Source organism: Malus domestica, chromosome 06 (assembly GCF_042453785.1).
Source record: "Malus domestica chromosome 06, GDT2T_hap1".
In the NCBI taxonomy this organism is placed as follows: domain Eukaryota; kingdom Viridiplantae; phylum Streptophyta; class Magnoliopsida; order Rosales; family Rosaceae; genus Malus; species Malus domestica.
In genome coordinates, this window is record NC_091666.1 from 19336973 (window position 1) to 19359413 (window position 22441).

The 22441-nt window shown below is 37.7% G+C and overlaps 3 protein-coding genes across 6 annotated transcripts; 2 read left to right on the forward strand and 1 right to left on the reverse strand.

The window, feature by feature from the left end:
• The first annotated feature begins 34 nt into the window (after positions 1-34).
• On the forward strand, positions 35-6896 carry LOC114825637 (ASI1-immunoprecipitated protein 3). 2 transcript variants are annotated; one of them, XR_011582013.1, is made up of 9 exons: positions 35-600; positions 1865-1927; positions 2661-3416; positions 3561-3698; positions 3935-4018; positions 4925-4994; positions 5283-5342; positions 5429-5515; positions 6285-6896. XR_011582013.1 is itself a non-coding variant. In XM_029104649.2 (8 exons), the coding sequence occupies exons 1-8, from the start codon at positions 244-246 to the stop codon at positions 6570-6572; spliced, it is 1833 nt and encodes a 610-aa protein (XP_028960482.1). In that variant the 5' UTR covers positions 35-243; the 3' UTR covers positions 6573-6896. The 2 variants fall into 2 exon arrangements, 1 of the variants encoding a protein (XP_028960482.1); XM_029104649.2 differs by lacking the exon at positions 4925-4994.
• Positions 6897-9290: 2394 nt separating this feature from the next.
• Positions 9291-13594, forward strand: LOC114825638 (uncharacterized). 2 transcript variants are annotated; one of them, XM_029104652.2, is made up of 3 exons: positions 9291-9738; positions 10613-12485; positions 12723-13594. In XM_029104652.2, the coding sequence occupies exons 2-3, from the start codon at positions 10629-10631 to the stop codon at positions 13050-13052; spliced, it is 2187 nt and encodes a 728-aa protein (XP_028960485.1). In that variant the 5' UTR covers positions 9291-9738; positions 10613-10628; the 3' UTR covers positions 13053-13594. The 2 variants fall into 2 exon arrangements, with proteins under 2 accessions (XP_028960485.1, XP_028960484.1); XM_029104651.2 differs by having other exon boundaries at positions 9299-10010.
• A 320-nt stretch (positions 13595-13914) lies between these two features.
• On the reverse strand, positions 13915-18524 carry LOC114825639 (uncharacterized). Of its 2 annotated transcripts, XM_029104653.2 has the most exons (10): positions 18349-18524; positions 17940-18048; positions 16414-17737; positions 16176-16294; positions 15785-15909; positions 15400-15499; positions 15142-15219; positions 14928-15011; positions 14488-14573; positions 13915-14303 (listed from the first exon to the last, which is right to left on the reverse strand). In XM_029104653.2, the coding sequence occupies exons 3-10, from the start codon at positions 17672-17674 to the stop codon at positions 14087-14089; spliced, it is 2070 nt and encodes a 689-aa protein (XP_028960486.1). In that variant the 5' UTR covers positions 17675-17737; positions 17940-18048; positions 18349-18524; the 3' UTR covers positions 13915-14086. The 2 variants fall into 2 exon arrangements, with proteins under 2 accessions (XP_028960486.1, XP_028960487.1); XM_029104654.2 differs by lacking the exon at positions 17940-18048 and having other exon boundaries at positions 18349-18501.
• Positions 18525-22441: the final 3917 nt, after the last annotated feature.

Sequence of the window (22441 nt, forward strand, 5' to 3'; positions counted from 1 at the left end):
TACTACTAATAGCCGGCTGAGCCCGTTATTCTCCAAAATAAACGCAGCCTCTAACAGTGGCAAATCCGAAATTCCGGAAAAGTACAACGCCCATTTTGGGATCCCAAACGGCGTCGGTTTAAATACCGCGACGACCCACGTCATCGTCCTCAGAGCTTCCTAGTCTGAGACACAGCAGATAGAGAGAGAGAAGGGCCCTTGACAATAAGATTACCAAAACGCTGCGTTTCGCCTGGAAAAATCATGAGGAACCGGCGGTTTGCGCAGGTCACGACGAGCGACGACGAAGACGACGACGTCGTACCCCGGAGCCACCAGCAGTCGGCGGGGGATACATCGTCGCGGAAGAGGAAGCAGGTGAAGCTTCGAGAAGGGGACGACGAGGAGTCGGGGGAGGAGGAGAAGCAGAAGAGTAAGAAGAAGAGGAGAGGGAAGGAGAAAGAGGCCGAAACGGCGTCGGGTAGCGAAGACGAGGAGGAGGAGCCACACGTGGTGGAGGACGCGAAGCCGATTGGCGAGGTCGTTAAGCTTTCCGGGAAGGGAAGGGGCCGGAGGCAGCACTACAAGGCGTTTGAGTACGACGGGACCCGATTTGACCTGGTCAGTTCGCGTTTTCGGGCTGGGTTTTGGGATTTTGTGTTTGGTGCTTGGGTTTTAGGGTTCTGATTTTTCTCGCATTGTTTGATTAATTGGTTTAAATTTAAGAATTTAAGAAATTGTGAATTCTGGGTACTTTTTTTTATATCTTGAAACTTTTGGTGTTGGGTTTGTAGGGTTTGGCGAATTGGGTGGTTCTTTGGTTGAATTTTGTTTTTGTTTTGATTCATTGCTGCAAAGTAAGAATATTTACTATTTATTGTTTGGAAAATGTTGTTGTTTAAGCTGGCATTGTGGTATCATTTAATTTGGAACATCTCTGCCCCTTTGTAGGGCAATTTAAGCAACTAAACTTCCACTGGGAATCTTAGAATTCGAGTTGCATTTTTGTCTAAGACAGTTAACGATTGGATGAAAACATATTGTCCAAATTTCCAAAAGGGAATGATTGAGTTTTGTATGCAGACAAACTCGTTGTCGTCTTCCTGTGATTAGGGGGGCAATTGAATGTTCTGAAATTTTTGTCTATTAGTTAAACATAGCTTTTTTTTCCCCTATTTTTGGATATTTTTTATGTTTCCCCTCCTGGATGAACTCTACATGCGGTTTGTAGAGGAGAAGTAATTTTGCATGTTCAATTCCGAACCAGAAAATTTTATGTTGAAGCAAATAGTCTTCTTATGAGTTTGAAGCAAATAGGTCCTCAGCTGATATGCTACGAAAACATGGGATGAGTGTCAGCTCTAGGTACATGAAAGCTTCAGATTTGAGTGTTTTCCATAGACCTTCTGTGTTTTGAGTCTCCAGCAGCCATACTCTTCTTGTCCTTTGACAAGAAGATACTGTAAAATTCAAATTACATGTCTTTGTAAAGATTTTTCATTGCTTATCTTTTTCTTCTGTTTCTTGCTGTTGGTATAATGTATGCTTTCCTTACATACAGAAAATTGTCAGTGTTTCATGTTAAATGTGATATTTCTATATATTTTTATGCTCAGGATGTTTGACAAATGTTGTTGCCACTTGAACTTCTGTACACCTGTTGGTTTTGTGTACTGTCCTCTTTTTTTTCCATCTTGATATTGTGTGATACGTTTTTTGTGTGTCTATATATATATATATATATAATTTTCAAATGGTTTAGATTTTGAAAAGCTCATTTATTTGATTCAGATTCCCTAGGTTCTGAATATCTCTTGATTTTTAAATGAGGTATCACTTGTTTATTTCATTAATGTTTTGTGCTGATCATTTAATCACTCTGTAGGAGGATCCGGTTCTTCTAACTCCTGAGGATACAAAACAAAAGCCTTATGTGGCAATTATCAAGGTACATGCTTTATGAAATCATATTATCACTTTTGTACATGTATATTATTTTTGGTTCTTTTAAACATTTTGCCTTTCACATTGTTCAATTTATTTGCATTTCATTACTTGAGGTCCTAGTTTCTAAATATATAGTAGATCAGAAGTGAAATTCAGGTTATGACAAATTGTTCAGATTGTGAAACATGGTTATTTTTTAGTATGGTGATATCTTTTTGGTTGAAAACAATTAACTGTAGGGGATTTTATATGATGAAGATTTCTATGATTGGGTCACCCGCTTTTCTTCTAGTATATGTTGATTTAAGATCACGAGGAAACAACTATACTACTAGCAGATGTGCATTTTCTGGCAAAAGAACATTTATAGATGTAACAAAGATATAGGGGTCATATATACATGGTGACGGTCTCAAATACAGGTGAACCACATGGGGATAAGCATGCTGATTGCTTCATGTATTGTTATTCACTTCTCACCCTGTGATTCACTTTGTCCTCACCTTTGACTATTTAATTATACATCATTTGCTTGAATATTTTTCCTCAAGTTTCTTGGCATGTTGGTCTGTGTTCTATTACGCTTTTTGGTGGGCTTCTAGTTATTTGAAGTTATGGACAACAGATTTGCTTTCTGTTTTTTTTATTTGTATGCACTTATTCTCTTTCATGTCCTTCACATTCACAATGACTTAATTTTAATTTTCTGACTGTTGGAACTGGGGATTAATTAGGATATAAGTAGGACCGGAGGTGGGAGCATGATGGTATTGGGACAGTGGTTTTATCGTCCTGAAGAGGCAGAGAAAAAAGCTGGTGGAAACTGGCAGTCAACTGATACAAGGGAGCTGTTCTATAGTTTCCATCGTGATGAGGTTCCTGCAGAATCTGTAATGCATAAATGTTTGGTGCATTTTGTTCCGTTAAACAAACAGCTTCCAAGTCGTAAACAGCATCCTGGCTTCATTGTGCAAAAGGTGTATGACACCCAAGGGAAAAAACTCTGGAAGCTGACAGATAGAGACTACGAAGAGGATAAGCAACATGAGATTGACTTGCTAGTTCAGAAAACTATTAAACTATTGGGAGAACTTCCTGATATAGAGATTGCAGATAACAATGCTTATCAGGATGATCAGTTGAAGACTAAAAGGGGTCTGATTAAAAAGAATATATCACCCCTTGATGTTTCTAGGGTGGAAGAAGCAACTGCTAGGCCTGGTCACAATCAAAAAGCTGAAACGCCTGGAAGCTGCCCAACAAGCAACTCAGAATATCATTCCATTTTAGCAAAGTCCATGGCACTAACTGGAGACACACTACGTGACAGATGGTTGGAGAAACTTCTACAAAATATCCGGCACCACGTATGGAACTCTGCTGACACTACAAACGGTATTGAAAAGAGAAAATCTGGCTCTGATGATATTGATCAAGAAAGTGACCGTAAGTCCACAGAAGTTGGAAATGGATCTCAGGATAATCTCAAGGTATGTAGTGAATGCATTTCCCCCCTCAGTTTGGCTGCTCTATATTTATCCTTTGGTTTTCTGACAAATAGGGTGCACTGGAAATCGGGAGTGGAGTCTCTGGGAGATGTTATAACTCACACGTTAACTTTATTGTCTTTTCAGAGTGGCAACACGTCTTTTCTCTGGCCAGAGGATGCTGTTCGTGCAGTTACTTCTCTAGAGAAGGCCTCGCATGAGTCTCTCTCCTCAGATTTCCAAAAGTATAACCAGAAGTTGCGGCAACTGGGATTCAATCTCCAGGTCAGAAGGCTCGGTGTGCTCATATGCTCATGGTCATGCATATGTGTGCAGATAACATACTCTTGAAAAGACCTTCCAACTGTGTTTTAAGAATGATGCATTTTTCCATTCATAAATGAACATTGTATTTTTGGTTTGTTTGAGGTCCAAACTTTTTTTAGTCTTCAAACGTCTTTGTTTTCTATTCAAATGTCTTTTTTTCTCTCTTTTTATTCTTATATTTCTTCTCTTTGCAGAAAAATTCATTCCTAGCCCGTCGTCTGCTAAATCGAGAGTTGGAACCTTTAACAATAGTGAACATGTCACCTGAGGAGTTAAAGGTATGGTCTTCATCATGGCTTGATTTGCAGGTGGTTGATTTTTATGGTGATTCTCAAGGAAGATTAATTCTGATTCGATTTTGATCGGATCCAGTTTTCTTTAGCTGTTTTTGGTCACACTGGACATATTTGTAACATCTATGCTGACTAATTCTTCCTTGTAGTCTAACTTACTGTTAGCTAATTTTGGAGGGATGGAAGGTATTTATGCCAACAGTGGTTGTAGACACGTCACTTATATCTTTGTTTGTTGTTCCTTTCTTTTTTTTTTTTTATGTTCATGTAAGGTTTTTCTAGGAAAAAAGTTTGGTAAGGCTGTTCATTTGGTTGGTGGAGCATTTATCAAGGAAAGTGAAAGACGATAAACGTGTTTGATATTTGGGTCTTTGGGTTGAAGTGGGTTATTCATAGAGAATCTCTTTATGCTTTTAGCTTTAGGTCCAACTAGTCTTCAAAGCAGATAGCCATAGATAAATTGTTGGTACTCTTAGGTTTTAGGTTCTGCATGTTGATTTGTTTGTTTATAAAAATCAATAAACTTCAATTCCTTTTTGGCAACAAAATCTTGAATGCATATTTAACAATTTTTCAGTAACATCTAAAGAGGTCTATTTTGGTCGTGAGTGCTCCAATTTTTTTCATTGATAATGGAAAATTGCCTGAGACGGTTTGGTCACATGAAACAAAGTTCTACTGGTTCAGGACTGAGATAAATTTAATGAAAATGTATCCTATTATGGAATAGCACAGAAATTCATGTAAACTATTTCATTTCTGTTGAATTAAGGCATGTTTGAGTTGATTTGCTCTTTTCTTTTGCATATTTTTAATGATGTTCATAAGATTTACTAAAGAGTAATTTCGTGGATGTTCATATGTGGGGTTTTATTGCCATTGTTGGACTAGATGAAGAGAAGGAATATATTAGCTTTTGGTGAAAGATGTAGAGTCAAGATTGCTTCAGCAAATTCTCTAGGTATTTATGCCTTGGCTGGGAGTCTGGGACTCGGATTACTTGCACCTTTTCTCTCATAGTATGAAGGTGTCAGTTGAGAATAAAATAAAATGCTTCTGTGCTTCCCTCTGCCCTGGGTTGAGTATGTCCTCCTGAGATGATACCTTTTGAGTATCCGTGTATAATAAGCAGACAAGATGTTGTTGCAAATTGCAATAGCCAACTTTATACAAAAGTGATAATACTATTGTTGCTCTTGCTATCAAGGTTTTGATTTGTCATTAAACGTGACGTTTTAATGAACTTCAGGAGGGTTTAACAGCTGAGGAGAGAGCAAAGAAGGAGCCTGATGATTGGGAGCGTATGCAGGTGATTTTATTTGTACCCATTGTTGACTTCTTGCTCTGCAGTACATACGTTTTGTGCACATTGTTGACTTCTTGCCCATGAAACAGATGACTGACGCTCGTTGCTCAAGATGCTCAGAGTTCAAAGTGGGAGTTAGGGACATTATTCAAGCAGGACACAGTGCTCGCTATCAGGTTAGTGCATATAGAGATTAATATATGATATGCATCCAACCATAGTCTATAGGCAAGTGGCAATTGCTTTTGCCACTACATTTTGCTTTATAAACTGGGATAATCCACTGTTAGGAGCTACACAAAATAATGGGTAATGTTTGAGGTCTAATTATGGTGTCAAATAGTCCAGCTCCGACAAAAATACCAAAAGAAAAGATGTTTCTGGTATCACACCAATTGCGGAGTGGGAGTTAACCTAAGTAATCTGAAAGTCCTACCTACTGTCTATAAAGCAAGCATCAACTATGACTATTGAGTTGGCAACTCAAACCAATTTTCCCTTTAAATTAAAAGTTATAGCATTGGATTTCATACATGTATCAAAGCTTATGATCAGCGTATTACACATTGTGATCGCTACATCAGTTGTTTTGTTTCAAAGTTTGAATTGCATACGTTTAAGTCCCTAAACTTTTGATATTTTAGCTGTAGTCTGACTAAAATAGGTGGTGATGATGGATGAAAGAAGTTTTTGCGTTATCTCTATCTAACAAAGTTTTCTGGTTCTCATTGAGTCCTCTTTCCAACATTTGCTTGTTTATTTCACTGATAGGTGATATGGCCATTTGCTTTGTTAACTTCATTTGCCTTTTCGTTAAAAGGAAGAATGCATGAACATTGCTTTTTCAAGGGTAATTTAGATTGTGACAGAGCTATATCCCTAGTTGCTTGTTGCAACTTGAATTTACTTTTTTATTCATTTTTTTTTTTTTTTTTTTTTTTTAAGCTGGAGTGTATTGCCTGTGGTCATTCATGGTATGCTGCCCGGGATGCGGTTTCAATGCTCACAATTGATGCACCCAGTTCTAACAAGAATGTGGGGACGGCTCCTTTGGCCACTGCCAAGTTTGAAGATGTTGAAAAGAAGCTGGCGAGCCCACGTGAGCCTGACAAGGCAACCAAGGACACTCTAAGAAAAACAACTGAAGCATATATGCCGGTGTTGGAAGCGCAAAGATCACTTAGCAAGTCCAAAAAGGAAGAAAATTCTGATTCTGCAAAGAAAGCCGAGTAGAGATGCTGCGGTCTTGATAGTTTATGGATGTGGAAAATTTAGGTGGATGAATTATGTAGGAAATGCAGCCTTGGTAGTTTTTGTACAACCGTATACACATGCATATGTTAGTTAAAGCGGTCTTGAACCCCCGGGGGGTTAGGGTAGGTAATTTTGACTTGAAGTCTGTATCTGCTGCTGATGCTCCAAAGATAGAATTGCACTAACCGAGCAGACAAGTAAAGGAGATAGAGATGCCTTGTACTTGTTTTCTCTGTCACCATTATTCTGTTGAGTTTCGTGGGTGTTTATTTCGGAGTAAGATTTTCTTCCCTCTTTTTTTCATTCCCCTTCCCTTTCCTCTTATTTGAACGGTTACGGTTAAGTCACGTCAACATCTTATATTAACTTTTTATAAAAGATAAAGACAAAATAGAGAATGTGAGAGGAGGGGATGGAAGCGGATGGAAAGAGGAGAGAAGAGAATCCTATTCGGTTTATTTTCTTGTGTTTGCTTATGCGTGGGTTGGGTGTTATGTTTTTTTAGTACAACAATATAATGATGTATTTTACACCAAGGAGATGGAGTTCGGCTAAGTCATACAATAGGCAACCTGATTTGATATTGAATTTGTTATCCACGAAATTTGAACCTAAGATCTCTCACTTACAAGTGAAGAAGAATATTATCAGACTATAATATTGAACATGGGTTGGGTGTTTATTTGTTTACCCCGATGAGAGTTACCATACCAGTTACAAAATCCTTTGACTAATATATAAAGGTATTTAAGCCCAAATAGCCTTTGAGATTGTCATAATTTTGTACTTTGCTACCTGAGTTTGAAATCAATAAAAGTAATCCGCTACTGTCAATTATTTTTATTAAATAAGGATTAAAATAACAAAAATATCCGCAATTCAATAAATAATTCGCCAAAATAATTAGTAAAAATGAAAAGTAAATTTCACATTTTGTCTTTATTTAATTGTGATGTACTGACCAAAATGAATAATGGTGAACAAATTTAGAGATCAATGTTATCGATTTTCAATTTCAAATACCATTTTAGCTAAAATATAATGCTAAGGAAATTAAATTTACAATTCAAATAATGTAGTTATTAATAATTAAATTTGTACTTAAACATTGATTAACATTCTTATTTTGTGACATATCATTTTCGTCTCTCTATCATTACCTTACTAAGAGCCTAAAACTAAACAGGATTGCTTGACTCGAGTCCAAGATTCCGTGGGCTTGATGTGACCGACCGCTTGGCCCAAAACCAATCACATGCATATGCATTTACCCATTTTTCCTTTAGCTTTGGGGTCCATGCTTTTCCCATTCCCCAACAGTACCCAGACGTACGAGACTTGCCTATCATTTTCATTGACTCACTTGTGTCTTCTTTTTTTCATTCTAAAGGACCACTTGACTTAATAACCCTCCTAAACTAAACAATTTATAGCATGTGTCGATTATATTTCGTTCAAATTAATGTTTCAATTTTTAAAGTTTTATTTTAAATTTTCATTATTTTTATCGAAACAACCCATATCGATATCGATCTTTGATATATTTATCAATATTTTCACAAATTTGCATTTTGATATTTTCACTAATGCAGATATTTTAAATGCTAATTATACCACTTAAAAGTTGTTTCATTACACATTCTTTCGAACTAATTTTTTTAGTGTTGGCTTTGTGCTTATTCCCTTTTTTCTCCGAATTTTTCTCAAATCTAATTAGTTTGAAATCATTTAATAAAAAATAATACAATAAAAAAAGGAGATCAAATCTCCTGCACCCAAAATGGGTGTAGCCTTAATGCTGTCTCAATTATTGATTGACATATATTAACTTATGACAAGAAAGTTAAGAAAAGTTTAATTTATAAACATGTGTCTGTCAGCTTTTGAGGACGCAGAGAGACCACATCCATTTTGGACAGAGAAATTTGATCCCATCCAAAAGTGATCCTATTGAGAAGATTGCATTTGAAAATAATACTAGAGGGCTTTCTTGTCAACTAAGAAGTATCTAAATTTTGAAAATTTGAGGAGTTTTAGAGTAATTATAATTAAATTATAGTAGGGCAAGATCTGCATTTCACTAAATTAATTTAATGATTTGATTAATTAATTAATTATAGGGAACCGTCAGATTAATTGTGGGATTCCAGTTTTTGATATTTGCAATTTCCCAAAACCGTAGAACATAATAATTAATTTGTGGCAGTGCGAGGTAAAGGACACCAACCTTATTCTAATCAATGGCATCAAAATTCCAAAAATACCCCTTTATTTCAATGGTCCAGAAGAATGGCTTTATAGTCTTTCTAAACATGGGTGCTCTCTCCAAGGTCGCCATGTGTACAAATAAATTATAACCCAGAAAATTGAAATTAAAAAAGAAAAAGAAAAAAAAACACAAAATGAAAGAGAAAAAAGTAACAAAAAAAATGGAAAAGTTAAATCCACGTGACATGTTAGGGGTTCGATTCTTGTTGATAATGAATAGCAAAATGATGGTTAAGAAAAAGTTGAAATATTTATGTAAATCTTTCTCGACCTTTAAAGAGTGGACTGCATTAACGAAATCTTCAACTAATCCTGTTTTGAAAGAGAGATAAAAAAAAAATTAAAAATTAAAAATTAAAAAATTAAAAAAGCAGCATATGGTGAGTTGAAGGGCAAAGATTTAACTTTAAGAGTAGGCTGCAGCTCTTTGTCTCTTCAATGCTACGAAACTCTTGTTTGCACTCTTCCTCTTGTGTGTGTGACTTAGAGAGATTTTCACTGTGAAGTGTGAAGTCACTCTCTCTCTCTCTCTCTCTCTCTCTCTCTCTCTCTCTCCCCCTCTCTCTCCTGGCATGCTTTCTCTCTCTTATTACATTGTCTCACCCATCATCCACCTTTTTCTCTCTCTCTCTAGACCTCACTTTTTGTGTCTCTCATGCTTTACTGCCCTTGGCCTTGTTCTGATTAGTCTCTTCTTTTCCTTTTTATCTCGAGTGAAATATATATTTACACTTTTGGGAGTTTTGGGTTTTTTTTTGCTGTTGAAGATTCAAGGAAACTTTGAGTGGAAGAGATTGAAGAACATGATTGCATCTGCTGATAGCTTTGTGGGTTTTCCTTTGGCTTCACTTATCTGAGAGATCTGCTCTGTGGTGGGGTAAGCACATTTTCTGCAACCATTATTTTTTTTGGTTGCCTTCAAATGCAAGTGAAAATACAAGCAACTTCTTTTCTGGAATATATAGCTTTTGGCTGTACTGCTTTACTCATTTGGGTGCTTTTGAAGTCATTAGAATTTCTTGTGTGCTTTTGGGTTATGGGTTTTCATTTTTGGAGAGATCAAGTTCTGGTTTTTTGAGGTTTATGTGATCTCAAAGTTTGGAATCTTTGATGGGTTTTGTGCCTTTTCAAACAATGGTTTCTGCCAAGGTGAGGATCGTTCAACTATTTTTTTTTTCAATAATTTTTGGAATTTTGCAAATTATAGATCTAATTTTCTGCAGATAGAGAAGTGCATTGGAATCAGTATATCTGTGCAAGTAAATTGCTCTTTGAAATCTAATTTCTTCTGTTTTTATCAATTTTGCAGAAAGTGTATCCCTTTTCATAGTGCATTGTATTTAGACAGATTTATTTTGGCAGATGAGATGTAGTAACTGCCTTTGGTGTTAATTTTTGTTGCAGTTGAATGCTTTTCTTTGGTGTATTTATTTCTGTTCAATGTATTTGCCTGCCTATTTTGGGGAAAGAATTTAGGACTCGTTTGAAAGGGCTTTTAAAATGGCTGAAACCGCTTTTGATGAAAATGTTTTTGGAACCAATCCTTATTAAAAATGCAAGTGAATCCTGGAGAAACACTGCTTCCTACAAGAAGCACATAACTGGTGCTTCTTGCAGGTAGCACTTTTACTTCTAAACAAGCCCTCAATTTTAATGTAGAAACTGCATGTCATTTTTAGCAGTGTTGTTAGGATTAAATTATATCCTGCAGGTCTTGATCTTTGTTGATATTGTTTCCATCTCTGTTGCAGAGTTTCCGATCTGTCAATGGGATTAGAGATGGATTTCGATAGAAATTGCATGGTAGGTTTGAGTCCTAACACTGTGCTTCCAACTCATCGTCCTCATTCCCATGGTGAAAGAAGGAGCACAAAAGGAAAATTAAAACATAAAGATGATTTATTGAGCATAAAGGAGGATTTCGTGGAAATCAGCTTTCATCACTATCGCAGCGCTTCTTGTAAAAGTGTTCCATCTAGGCCTGTTGTTAACATAGACCTTAAGCGTGGTTCTATATATCAAAGCTCCAAAGAGGTACAAAATATTAAGAAAATGGGCACTGTTGAAGGAAGGAGAAAAGTTGGAATGCCGCGAAGTAGTGACACCTCTTTCTCTTACCGAATTGTTGACACGATGTGTAGTTCAGATGAGGAGAGTACACAGAATAGGTCTTCAGTGGTATCTTTGAAATCAGACTTGAACGCACCATCTGTTGGCCGGCCTCATGTTGAACCATGCTCATCAGATAGTTTGATTGATATTTGTATGGATCCCGGTTACAGGGAAAAGCACTCTGCTGAAACTTTACGAGAATTCGCAGTGGATCTGAAACTAAGAAGTGACGCGGTTGCTGGACCTCTAAATAATGGTAATGAACTTCTGGAAAGAGACCAAGTTCACACATTGCACAAGTCTTTCTCTGCTAAGGTGGAAATGCTCCAATCTCGCTCCCCACCAGAGAGTGCTCGCTCATCCAGGGTCAGCTCAAAGACTCGGTTCAGCCCTATTATAAAGATGTTTGATCCATTCATGAAGTCTAAGTCTTTGAGAACTCTGAGTTATGTAGTGGAACCTGGCAAATCCAAAATGTCTGAGCCGGCAAACATGACAAGAAACAGGTCACATAAAAAATCTTTGTTGCCAGTCTATTCAAATACAGCACAGAGTCCAGATTGTGATCCTCAGCGTATCAACCGAGATAGCCACCAATCGGTTGTTGCATGCTCGCCAGTTCACCTACATGGCCATCTTAAGTTACAAAATAAACACGGAATGCCATTTTTTGAGTTCTCGTTGAAGTGCTCAGGAGACGTCTTGGTGGCCAGGACATGGAAAGCAGATAATTCTATTAATTGGGTGTATACCTTTCACTCCATCGGAAGCAGAAAGAAGAGCAATGCCAGCGGTTGGGGATTATATGGTAGTGACAGAGATTCTTCAATGATGGGACAGATGCAAGTGTCCTGTTACCTATGTTCGGAACTCAAAGATGGTGTTTTTGAAAATTCAATGGTGACGGAGTTTGTGGTGTATGATATCGCTCATGCAAGGCAAACGTTTGCAGCCCAAGAAAACTCTAATAGTAGCCTTGATGATGTTAAACCTCCCAAGGGTTCTAGTCCAGGCACAGTTGGGGCAACTGTAAAGTTGGATGAGTCTTGTCCCACCAAGGTCAAACTTCAACAAAAACATGCTTCCGACAAGAGTGATAATGATACTTCAGCCTGGCCGTCTGCAGAATTGCATCCAAGCCTTGAAATTGCAGCCATCGTTATGCAAGTTCCGTTAGAAAAGAGAGAGAGTTTGAAATACAAGAGAGGGGATAAAATTAGTGATAAAGTACATCGAAACCTACTGTCTATGGGTGAACAGAAGGAGGCTGCCCCTGATAGCCAAAGTCCAGGAAACTTACAGGTGGTAGTACCAGCTGGAAACCATGGCACACCGAGTGCTGAAAACAGCGGTCCTTCATCGTTACTAGATCGGTGGAGGTTGGGTGGAGGCTGCGACTGTGGTGGCTGGGACATGTCCTGTCCTCTTATTGTCTTAAGCAATCCCCTCACCGAAAGCTCTGATAATCAACTATTGGCGGAGAATCAGAAGCTTATGGAACTTTTTGTTCAGGTTTGACGTTGGAGAAAATTTTCATGATCATAGCTTGAATTGAATAAATGTTCTTTTTGTTAAATTCTGAACTAAAAAGAATTCTAGAGACAACGGGTTTGATTTTGCTGGTTCCTCCCCAGTGAAGAATCGTAGTTGACTTGCTGCTAATTTCGTTCTTCATTCATTTTGTTCATGCTTGGTAACAGATATGTAGGGAATCTCATAAGCTATTGCTCGACTTTGATATGTTTGCAGGGATCGAAGGAGAAAGCACCAGCATTGACCATGACAATGGTTGAAGAGGGACACTATGCAGTTGATTTTCATGCCCGGTTATCTACACTACAAGCATTTTCTACATGTGTTGCCATTCTGCACGGTACAGAAACATCCGCAGCCGCAGGGCAGGAGAGGAACACACAGTTGTCACAATGCAGTTCATTGAAAGTAGTGATTGAGGAAGAAGTGAAGTACTTAATTGAAGCAGTTATGGAAGGGGAGAAGAAGGAAGTAGCTAAGAGGGTGAAAAAAATCCAACCGTCTTATGTACTCAACCCTCCCTTCTCTCCAATTGCTCGGGTGTAGATTTCCAGCAGCATCTATGGTTTGCTCCGGAGAATCCCACAAGGGATTTAGATATGACCCCAAGTCTAACCAGCACCAAGTGGAAGGGCATCGGCAACAGATGGCTGAGACGACATTTACACAGATACTGAGGATCATTTAGTATAAAAAAGTTGTGTGGCAAGGCTCAACAGGCAACTGAGTGAGGCGAAAAGGACTTGCTGAAGCGGGCGAGGCTTACCACAATGCCGGAGGGAGGGTTAGCACCATCAAGGAGGGTCTAAAATCTAGATCATTTAGAATTGTATCATTGAATATGTTCATCGATGACGTCGATAATCCAAATGCAACAGCATACGACACTGTCGATATAGAAACCTGTAGGGGAAGGATAAAGAAGTAAGCATATGAGAACTGGGAGATAGCAGTTAGCATAGCAGTCCTTTCTCTTTTGCAAATTTTTGTTTTTATCAAATTTGGTTGATTTGTACTTTATAAATTAGGAGGGAGAAGACAACATCCATGACTATTACTGCATAATATATACTTCCCACTTCCCACCATACTAGAACGACCTTCTCGACAACAAATAGGATTAAACACATCTATTTAGATATTATAAATCAATTGAGTAATTTAAGGCAAGAATTCTGGCCGTGTAATATTATAATAAACCCAAAAACAAGCAGGTGCTTCTATTTCCAATTTTGAAAGAGATCTAAGTTCGAATCTCCCTTTTTCATTTTCTTGGAAAAATTAAGGCGGCCATTTTCACGGAAAAAATTAAAATGAAAATGGGTTCGCCCTCGTTGGAATCATGACGTCAAAATTAGTTTAGACCAAGAGCTACCCTTTTTTCCGTATATTTTGTATGGATTTGAAATGCGAATAAAGTTACACTAGTGTTATAAAAATGGACAAAATTATACATGTATCGATACACATCCTGCACATACACCGACCGTACATCCTTTTCTTATCAACAACTTTCACATACAACAAAATTTGAATGCAATCATTCTCCTATAAAAGCTGAAGAATTCTTGTATCTCTGGTCATGAATGTTGAGCATGCAGTTCAGATGATGCTTGTGAAGATGGTGATGGGATTGATGATGGCGGCACTGGATCATTGTCCATCTTTTGCTTGTATTGAATTCTTTGAACATCGGTTTGGGGACTCTCCAAAGAGAACAATCTCTTGAAAAATTCATACGATGCAAAGAAGATCGCTCCTTGAGACATATACATAATCAATCTCGGAGTCAATCCCCTGACAATGACAATACGAAAATCAGTCATGCTATCGTCAGATCAAGCACACAGCTCAATGGAAATTTTGTTTGCAAGGGTTTCCCTATAAAATTGCTGGGTAGGACGAGATGAAATCAGCTCATTCATGATAAAAAGAACTATTCTTCTGACCTACGAATGAGCAGAAATGGAATAAGAAATACCTGTAGAGGCCTTGCAGACCTTCATTCTTTCCTATTTCTTGAAGGGCATGAATCACACCATTATACTGGCTCATAGACCCCGGAATCTGCATAACACAAACTTTTTAAGTAGCACAGACAACATATATAAATTTCATTATAGTATTTACAAAGCGTAAAGGTCCAGGTAACACGCGACCTGTTGAAACTCTACAGACACAAAATGTCAAAACAAATGTCCTCCCCAGTCACATTCTACTTCAATAGTCTCGAGTGGATAATATCTTACCCTTGCAATGCTCTTAGAAACCTATTTTGGGAAGCTAGTACAGAGTCTATGGGCAAAGTAGCTGGTGTGAATCACTAAATAAAGGCTGAGACATTTTGGAACATGAAATACCCCGACTGTAATTGTTCAACATCACAATAAGTTTAATAATAAATGCATCAAAATTGCAAACCTGAGTCTGCAATCTTGTCTTCACAACATCAAAAGGAGTTGTAAATAAAGCAGCAGTAGATCCCGCTATTCCTCCACAAACTAGCTGCAGGAGCGGAAAAATCATGTTAATAAGAATCAGATGATAAGAGAAAGAAAACACTAGTTAAGCCAATTGCAAGAAGGTAGATTATAGTTAAAACTGAAGATGTTCGGCATAGAGGAAGGAAACAAACTGTTTGTAATGTGGTGGGTTGGACACCAGCTTCTTTTGGAGACAGCATAAATTGCTTCAGGCTTTCATATGTGTAGAACTACAGTAGAGATACAGAGCTAAAATAAGACCAATAAAAATAACCATAGGCAGTTGAATGAATCCACAATACAAACAAAGCAAGAGGAAAAGTCTGATACTCTCTCCTCCCGCATGTTTTTTGTTGACTCAAATTCCTGTCTCTAGCACAAAAACTAAATCGTACATAGAAATAACTGACCTTGACAATTGAGTGAGGAACATTCCTGCATAGTACAGCTCCCCATCCAGCATACAGTGATGGCAAACCTCCCTTCCGAATGATTCCAACAAATGCATTCCTGAAAAAATAATTGAAAGGGGGAATCTGAATACTAACAAAACAGAAGTTCTATGCGTGGACCGTGCCAGAACCAGAGTTGATAGCTATAACGAATAAATGTCTAAAGCCGCTACAAAGGAAATGACATTGACTTTATAGTACTATTACAAATAAAAGTTCAAATACTTTAAAATAAAAATCTGAACGGATACAGCAATCAAAATAAATGGCTACAAACACTTGACTAAATACTATGTCGATTGTGATATAGGCAACAGATAATACAAGGATCTTAAAGATATACCAGCAGCTGTGATAGTGTGAACCAACTTGCATCTGCTGCTTTATACGCTCACTAGGAGTAAAAATAAAGGAAGTAGCAATGCTTGCACAACCGCCTGCCACGCAGTGGGCAAAAGAGTAATACTCCTGCAAAAATGAAATGGGTGTGACTTTGAAAGCCTAAATGCAACGCATTGGCAATAATTACCAATAAGGCCTACGAGTCTACAACTCCACAACATGTTATAGACTTTTTTTGTCCCTCCCCTCCCCACTTCCGCATGAGAATTAGAGTTGCAAATAAATAAATTAAACAAATTAATTAGTTGAGGGGACAGAGAAGTATAGGGACCAAGCCAGAGAGAAAAGCAAGATGGTGGAGATATTCACAGAGCAAAAAGTTAAGATGGTACCTTTGGAAAAAGAGGAAGTAAAGCTCCCTTGACTGATTCATATGTGAAAGTATAAACTGCAGAAATTGGAGCTGATGATGCAATGTTGGTAGCAATACCACGATAAAGTCCAGTTAAACCTAAAATCAATTTCACCGCTATCAGTTATGTGACATCTTAAGAGAATGCCTTCTAGAGGGTAGCAAAGATAAAATTAGTCAATAATGTTATTCTCCTGAATTCCCATAAATCAACTCACCTCTATCAGACACAATTGATTTTCCAATGTCGTATATAGACTTCTGCTCAGCTCTGCAGGATTGAACAACAGTCTTAATTGTATCAACAGGATGAAGACAAATGCTAACAAATACTCCAGACAATGCACCTGCAAAGGCATGCTCTTGCTTAGGAAGAGCATAACGACGCTTTTCACATGCTAATGCACAGATCTCTGCCTTGCATTCATCTTGGACAATATACTTTTCGGATTGTTTCTTTTGGTTCCCAAGTAGTTCATGATGATCTGTCTTAGGATGACATTCGTCAAACACATCATTACAGGAAACAATCGAGTCTATATGATAGTCAGTATATGGATTAGAGTATGGGGTCCTTGAAATACTATCATCCCCCACACTGCCTACAGAACTCAGGTAGTAATCAGAAGACAGAGAGGTGCTTGTATCCATCTCCAAGTTTCCATTCTCATATGATGATAAATGGTATTTGTAACATTCAATTACAGCAGGATTTTCAGCATTTGCGGCCAATTTCTCTGAATGACTAGTTGTATCTCCTGAAATAGATTGGCCTGCAATGCTCACTGTATCTCCTGGAATGCAGTACTGACCAGTTCTGTTATCAATCTCAGTAACTTTGACTGGGCAGTTTAACCCAGAAGAAATCATATCACCCATCCATCCATATATACTTCCCAATTGGTATGAGACTTCTAAACTTGCAAGCCCATTTCCCCTCCAAGATTCTTGAGACACACTCGCACCATCATGCAAAAACCTCCAAAATGATGAATGAGAATAACTTCTACTGCAAGGTTCGAACACTGAAATCTTTTCACTTACCTGCAGAAAATCTAAACTCGATTGGATTGTGGGTGGAAATGGACCAAAATTCCTGAAATCAACAGACAAGTACTCACTCTTGGCTGAAATAGGTGCCGTGTCATTTCCTTCCCCACCTATATCAGCCAAGATAACATCCTTCTGACAGCCACCGTCATTTTGGTTTGAATGTGCCTTGGGTTGAAAAAAACCAAGAGGACGACTTGCACAATCCCATATCTGGCCAACTGCTGTGATGAGCTCAGCAGTGCTCAATATCTCACGAGGCTTAGGCAGCAACTTTCTACTGCATTGCTTATTAACTTTATCAGAAATGGCGGAGGCAGATTCTTCATGAACAAAACCAGGAAGCCCAGAGGATGCCTGACCAACTGGGTACCACCTGTATTTGATCGAAGGTTGATCATTCTTATGCAGTTTGTTGCCCCCTGCCATTTTCTTAAATCTCTTAAGGTGTTCCTTGAAAAAGAAGAGTACAATGTCTTGAAATACAAGTAACTGCAAAGGGAATTAACAGATTGCATCACTGAATGGAACTAAAAACATAGAAATAACCATATTTAATCTCACTTATTGCCATTTGATCTCTCTCCCCTCATAATTACATATCATTGTATAAACTCTAATGAGAAGAATTCAGCTAACCACTTTCAGTAAGAACAACAATAGAAAACATTTGAACGGCAATAATGTTACTTACGAGTCAATTTCCTCCCATTTCTTATTAACTGCAGATTATATAAAACGAACTCGGCCCCAGCTTCCCCAATCCACAGGAGCACACTGACCCGATTAACGACACAGAAACCCTGAATAGTAATTGAAAATTCACAAAGTGAGACATAATTCCATCTCAATTAACACCCTCAAACATTTTGTCCAATAAAAAACCCTAAGGTGCAACACATTCAACTTTCGTATGAAATTCCATTAGACTTTATAATCCACTTATAGATGAAACATAATAATCTTCTAAAAGCATTCAATCAAGTGAAAATTGAACATAAAAGCATTCAATCATCGGATTATTTTCTCTTCCACCTTTCTCAGCAACCAAACAGGAAAAATTATCAAAAGAACAAATCATTTCTCCGGGGAAAGAATTGAACCTCAACAGAAGCGGCCGCGGGGAAGCCGAAGTCAGAACCTCTGTCTTTCTTATTCTGCGGAACATTTCCAGGGAAAAGAATTGGGGAAAATATTAGGGTTTAAGGAGCAGTGGTGTAGGGTTTTATATGGTGATTTGTGCGCAACATAAATTCAAAGTATGCCTTCATATACGCCTACGCTACCAAATCAGGATGATTCTAAATTGAGGAAATTCCATGGGAAATACACCCTAAAAATATTTGTTATTACAAATATGACACCCAGTTGCGACTCCCACCGTGGTGTCTAGTCAAGTTGCGACTGCCAAAGCGAACCGCAAAATTTTGTATCTCAGTATTTTTCAAACAATCGGAATGCATTTAAAGATTTCGAAAATACTAAATTTTCAATCTGAATTTTTCTTAAATGTTTTGGAACTTACTCTGATAAGACCAACTCTAATATTTGTTATTACAAATATGACACCCAGTTGCGACTCCCACCGTGGTGTCTAGTCAAGTTGCGACTGCCAAAGCGAACCGCAAAATTTTGAATCTTAGTATTTTTCAAACAATTGGAATGGCATTTAAAGATTTCGAAAATACTAAATTTTCGATCTGAATTTTTCTTAAGTGTTTTGGAACTTACTCTAATAAGACCAACTCTAATTTTTGGAGTAAGTCCTAAAATTTCTCTTCTATTCCCCTCAAAACACTCCAACCCTTGTTCTAAAATGGGGCTAAGTGCTAGAACCAAAAAAAATCCGAATTTCAACCAAGATTTAGCTCAAAATTAGTGGTAGAGCCCACATGTGAGAGTGAGAAGGAGCCTAACTACTCTTTTCCTCAAAACACCCCACCCATGTGGCCATGTCAGCCACTTGTCTACAAGAAGAAGGAGCCTAACTACTCTTTTCCTTAATCCAATGGCTCTAATTCAAATGGACCAAATGGTCCATATTTATATTTGTATTTTTTTTATATTTATATTTTCATTAAACCCAACGGTTGATATCTAATATGATCAAATGTAACGGTATAAAAAAGATCTAACGGCTCAAATTTAAATCCAAAGGCTAAAATAATTTAAAAAATAATTTAACTCAAAATTCACCAAAATTTGTATAAATACCTATGTATTTGTTCAAATATCTACCCAAACTCACTTTTCTCCTACAATTCTTCAAATGTTTCTTTCTACCATCTTCCAAAACCATTTCTTCCTATGTATTTGTTTCATGTGTTTTTGTGTGTATACATCTCTATCATGTAACATCCCACATCGCTCAGGGGAGTGGATCCTGTAAGCTTTATATGTATATTCTCATCACTACCTAGCACGAGGCTTTTTGGGAGCTCACTGGCTTCAGATTCCATTGGAACTTCGAAGTTAAGCGAGTTCACGCGAGAGCAATCACATGATGGGTGACCCACTGGGAAGATCTTGTGTGAGTTCCCAGAATTAAAACCATGAGGCCGTGGTCGAGGCCCAAAGCGAACAATATCGTGTTACAGCGGAGTCGAGCCCGGGATGTGGTGGGGGCCCGGGCCGGGATGTGACATCATGTGTTTTATATTCTTTCATAGTGTTTCATGAGTTTTATGTGTCAATTTAGTGATTTTTTAATATTTAAATATTTTTAGGTTAAAATGTTCATAAAATCAATTTACGATAGTCTACATAATTTTTTTAAAGTTAATTTAAAGAAAATTAGCCTAAATTCATTTTTTAATAATCTGAAGCTAAAATTTTAGGCCAGAAGGGTGAGCATAAATATTGTTTTTGGGTTAAAACCTAAATTTTCTGGGTTAAAAATTTTAGGTTTTACTCCAATGGTTGGAGATGGTCTAAGAAAACATACAAAAAATTTTTTTTATATAGTTATTTACTCAAATTATGGTTTTTTAATCCACTTGTTATTTTATTTTTTGTCATTTTTAGATACATTTTGTTCATTGTTTTTAGAATTAAGTACCTAAGATTGGGAAATTTCCTAACACAGAAGAAGGTTAAGAATTCATATAGGGTCTTGATGAGCTTGTTTCTGCTCATGTGATTTCCTCATTTGCCGATTTTTAGCTAGTAAAGCTACAAGTTTTTCTTTGTGGGCGGGGAAGATGGTGGTGACCACATTATGGCAGTCCATACCATTTCAACAACCTCCATGACCTTTTTCTTAATGTTGGTGGCTTGATTTGTAGGGTGAAGTATGTGGTTGTGCGTTGGGTTTGGAGGTAATGGCCTGAAGGTGATGGTGGTGACAATTACTTGGTGGAGGCCATGCTTTCATGACCTTATATTGATGTAGGATACAAAGTAAGCCCTAGTTAATTTAACAAAAATGTAGTTACGGGTTAGCGGATGTGACATTTTCAATAGGTTGGGTACTTGTTTGGAATGTTTAAAAGGTTGAGACCAGTTTTAAGTACTTATGTTTTTATACTAAATATACATTTATATATTAAAAAGAATAAGCATACCAATGTACCATAAAAATCAATTGAATTTAGACATAACCATTATCAAATATTTCAAAACAAAAAAAAATTATTGATGTACGAAAAAAGTTAGAGGCATATTAAAAAACTTATAAACTATATGAAATTTCGATTTATGTTTTGAAATTTCGGAGATTACTTCGATTTTAAAATTTTTAGATATGCTGAAAATTCTGAATTTAAGAATTGTAGTCTGATTCTGAAATTTTGAAAGAGAAATTGAAAACCTTGTTTTTGATACAAACCTTTCCAAACACACCCCTAGCCGGCGCATCACTCGTTGGTAAAAGTACTTGGCGACCAATTAAACCGCGGACACGAAATATCCCAATACGAGAGGGATTTAAAAAGCGTCTCTTTTTTTTACCCCACATCAAATTGGTAATAATTAAGCAATCGAATTCCTAATCCGAACTGGTTCAGTATTCACATCCTACAGCTAGCCGGTCATTCTATTTCATTTATCACTAACCATTACTCTCTCTCTCTCTCTCTCTCTCTCTCTCTCATACAGTGAAGTTGCACTTCATGGATATTATCACCAGAAACCCTAGCTCCGATGAGGTCTTTGTTTCTCCTCATGAACCAAAACCCTACATCCAGCACTTCATATGTTCACCAAGTCTCAACTACTCTGACGTTAGGGTGCACTTCACAATATATTCACGAAACTTCACAATATATTCACCAAGTTTCAACCACTCTGACATTAGGGTGCACTTCCCAGTGCCCACAATGTGTTCACGAAGTTTCAACCACTCTAACGTTAGGGTGCACTTCCCAGTGCCCACAATGTGTTCACGGAGTTTCAACTACTCTGACGTTAGGGTTTCCGTCTTCGATGTTGTCCGCCAACAAGAGAGAAGCAGATCCTTCTCCTTTCCGTTATCCGAACCGTCGACAACTACCACCGCTCGTAGTGAACAATATTAAGCAGGAAACCGACGACGACGACGAGGAAGAGAGCTGGAAATCAGGAAAACGCTGACCACAGGTGATCTCAGAAACACGTGCAGATTTTTGGAGACAAAAAGTTCGTTGGCGAACCGTCTGTTGCGTTACTGGAACTACGAGTTTGTCGAAAGAGTTTTGGGTATCAACAAGCAAGGGTGCCAGAGTTATAGTTCGCGACTGCAATACGAATTCAAACCAAAAATTGAGTGTCAGGTATTGGAAGAGCTCCCACAGTTACCTTCTCAATGGAAGGTGGGGCAAGTTTGCGAAGAGAAGGTTGAAGGAAGGTGGTGAAATTGGCCTTTACTGGGATGCTCCGACTTCCAGGTTCACGTTTTCGGTTCTCCGACGGGCAGACCAACCAACCAGCTGCTCTTCATCCTCGACAGTCTCGGTAGCAAAAAGGATCGGAGAAAGAAGAAGAAATTTTATTTATTGTCTTTTCTTTGGTACATTCCAATTCTTCCATTATCTTTATGGACGACTTTCTTAATTTCGTTTTACGAGGAAGATCTTGCAACATTTTTTTCTTCTTTCAACTCGTTTACCTTCTTTAATTCGAAAGAACCAGAGAATTTGATTTATGCTTATGTACTCAATATGTACGAACACATACAGAAAGACGGTAAGATTATACGGTACTTGAGCACTATCACGTGGT

Excerpts from the sequence above, each read along its gene's own strand:
- LOC114825637 (XM_029104649.2), top strand. The coding sequence starts at position 244 with ATGAGGAACCGGCGGTTTGCGCAGGTCACGACGAGCGACGACGAAGAC. Across the intron at positions 1,928-2,660 it reads CTTATGTGGCAATTATCAAG|GATATAAGTAGGACCGGAGG; the intron begins GTACATGCTTTA and ends GGGATTAATTAG. Across the intron at positions 3,699-3,934 it reads AACTGGGATTCAATCTCCAG|AAAAATTCATTCCTAGCCCG; the intron begins GTCAGAAGGCTC and ends TTCTCTTTGCAG.
- LOC114825638 (XM_029104652.2), top strand. The coding sequence starts at position 10,629 with ATGGGATTAGAGATGGATTTCGATAGAAATTGCATGGTAGGTTTGAGT. Across the intron at positions 12,486-12,722 it reads TTATGGAACTTTTTGTTCAG|GGATCGAAGGAGAAAGCACC; the intron begins GTTTGACGTTGG and ends ATATGTTTGCAG.
- LOC114825639 (XM_029104653.2), bottom strand. The coding sequence starts at position 17,674 with ATGGCAGGGGGCAACAAACTGCATAAGAATGATCAACCTTCGATCAAA. Across the intron at positions 15,910-16,175 it reads TACTTCCTCTTTTTCCAAAG|GAGTATTACTCTTTTGCCCA; the intron begins GTACCATCTTAA and ends TCATTTTTGCAG. Across the intron at positions 15,220-15,399 it reads TTCCTCACTCAATTGTCAAG|TTCTACACATATGAAAGCCT; the intron begins GTCAGTTATTTC and ends TCTCTACTGTAG.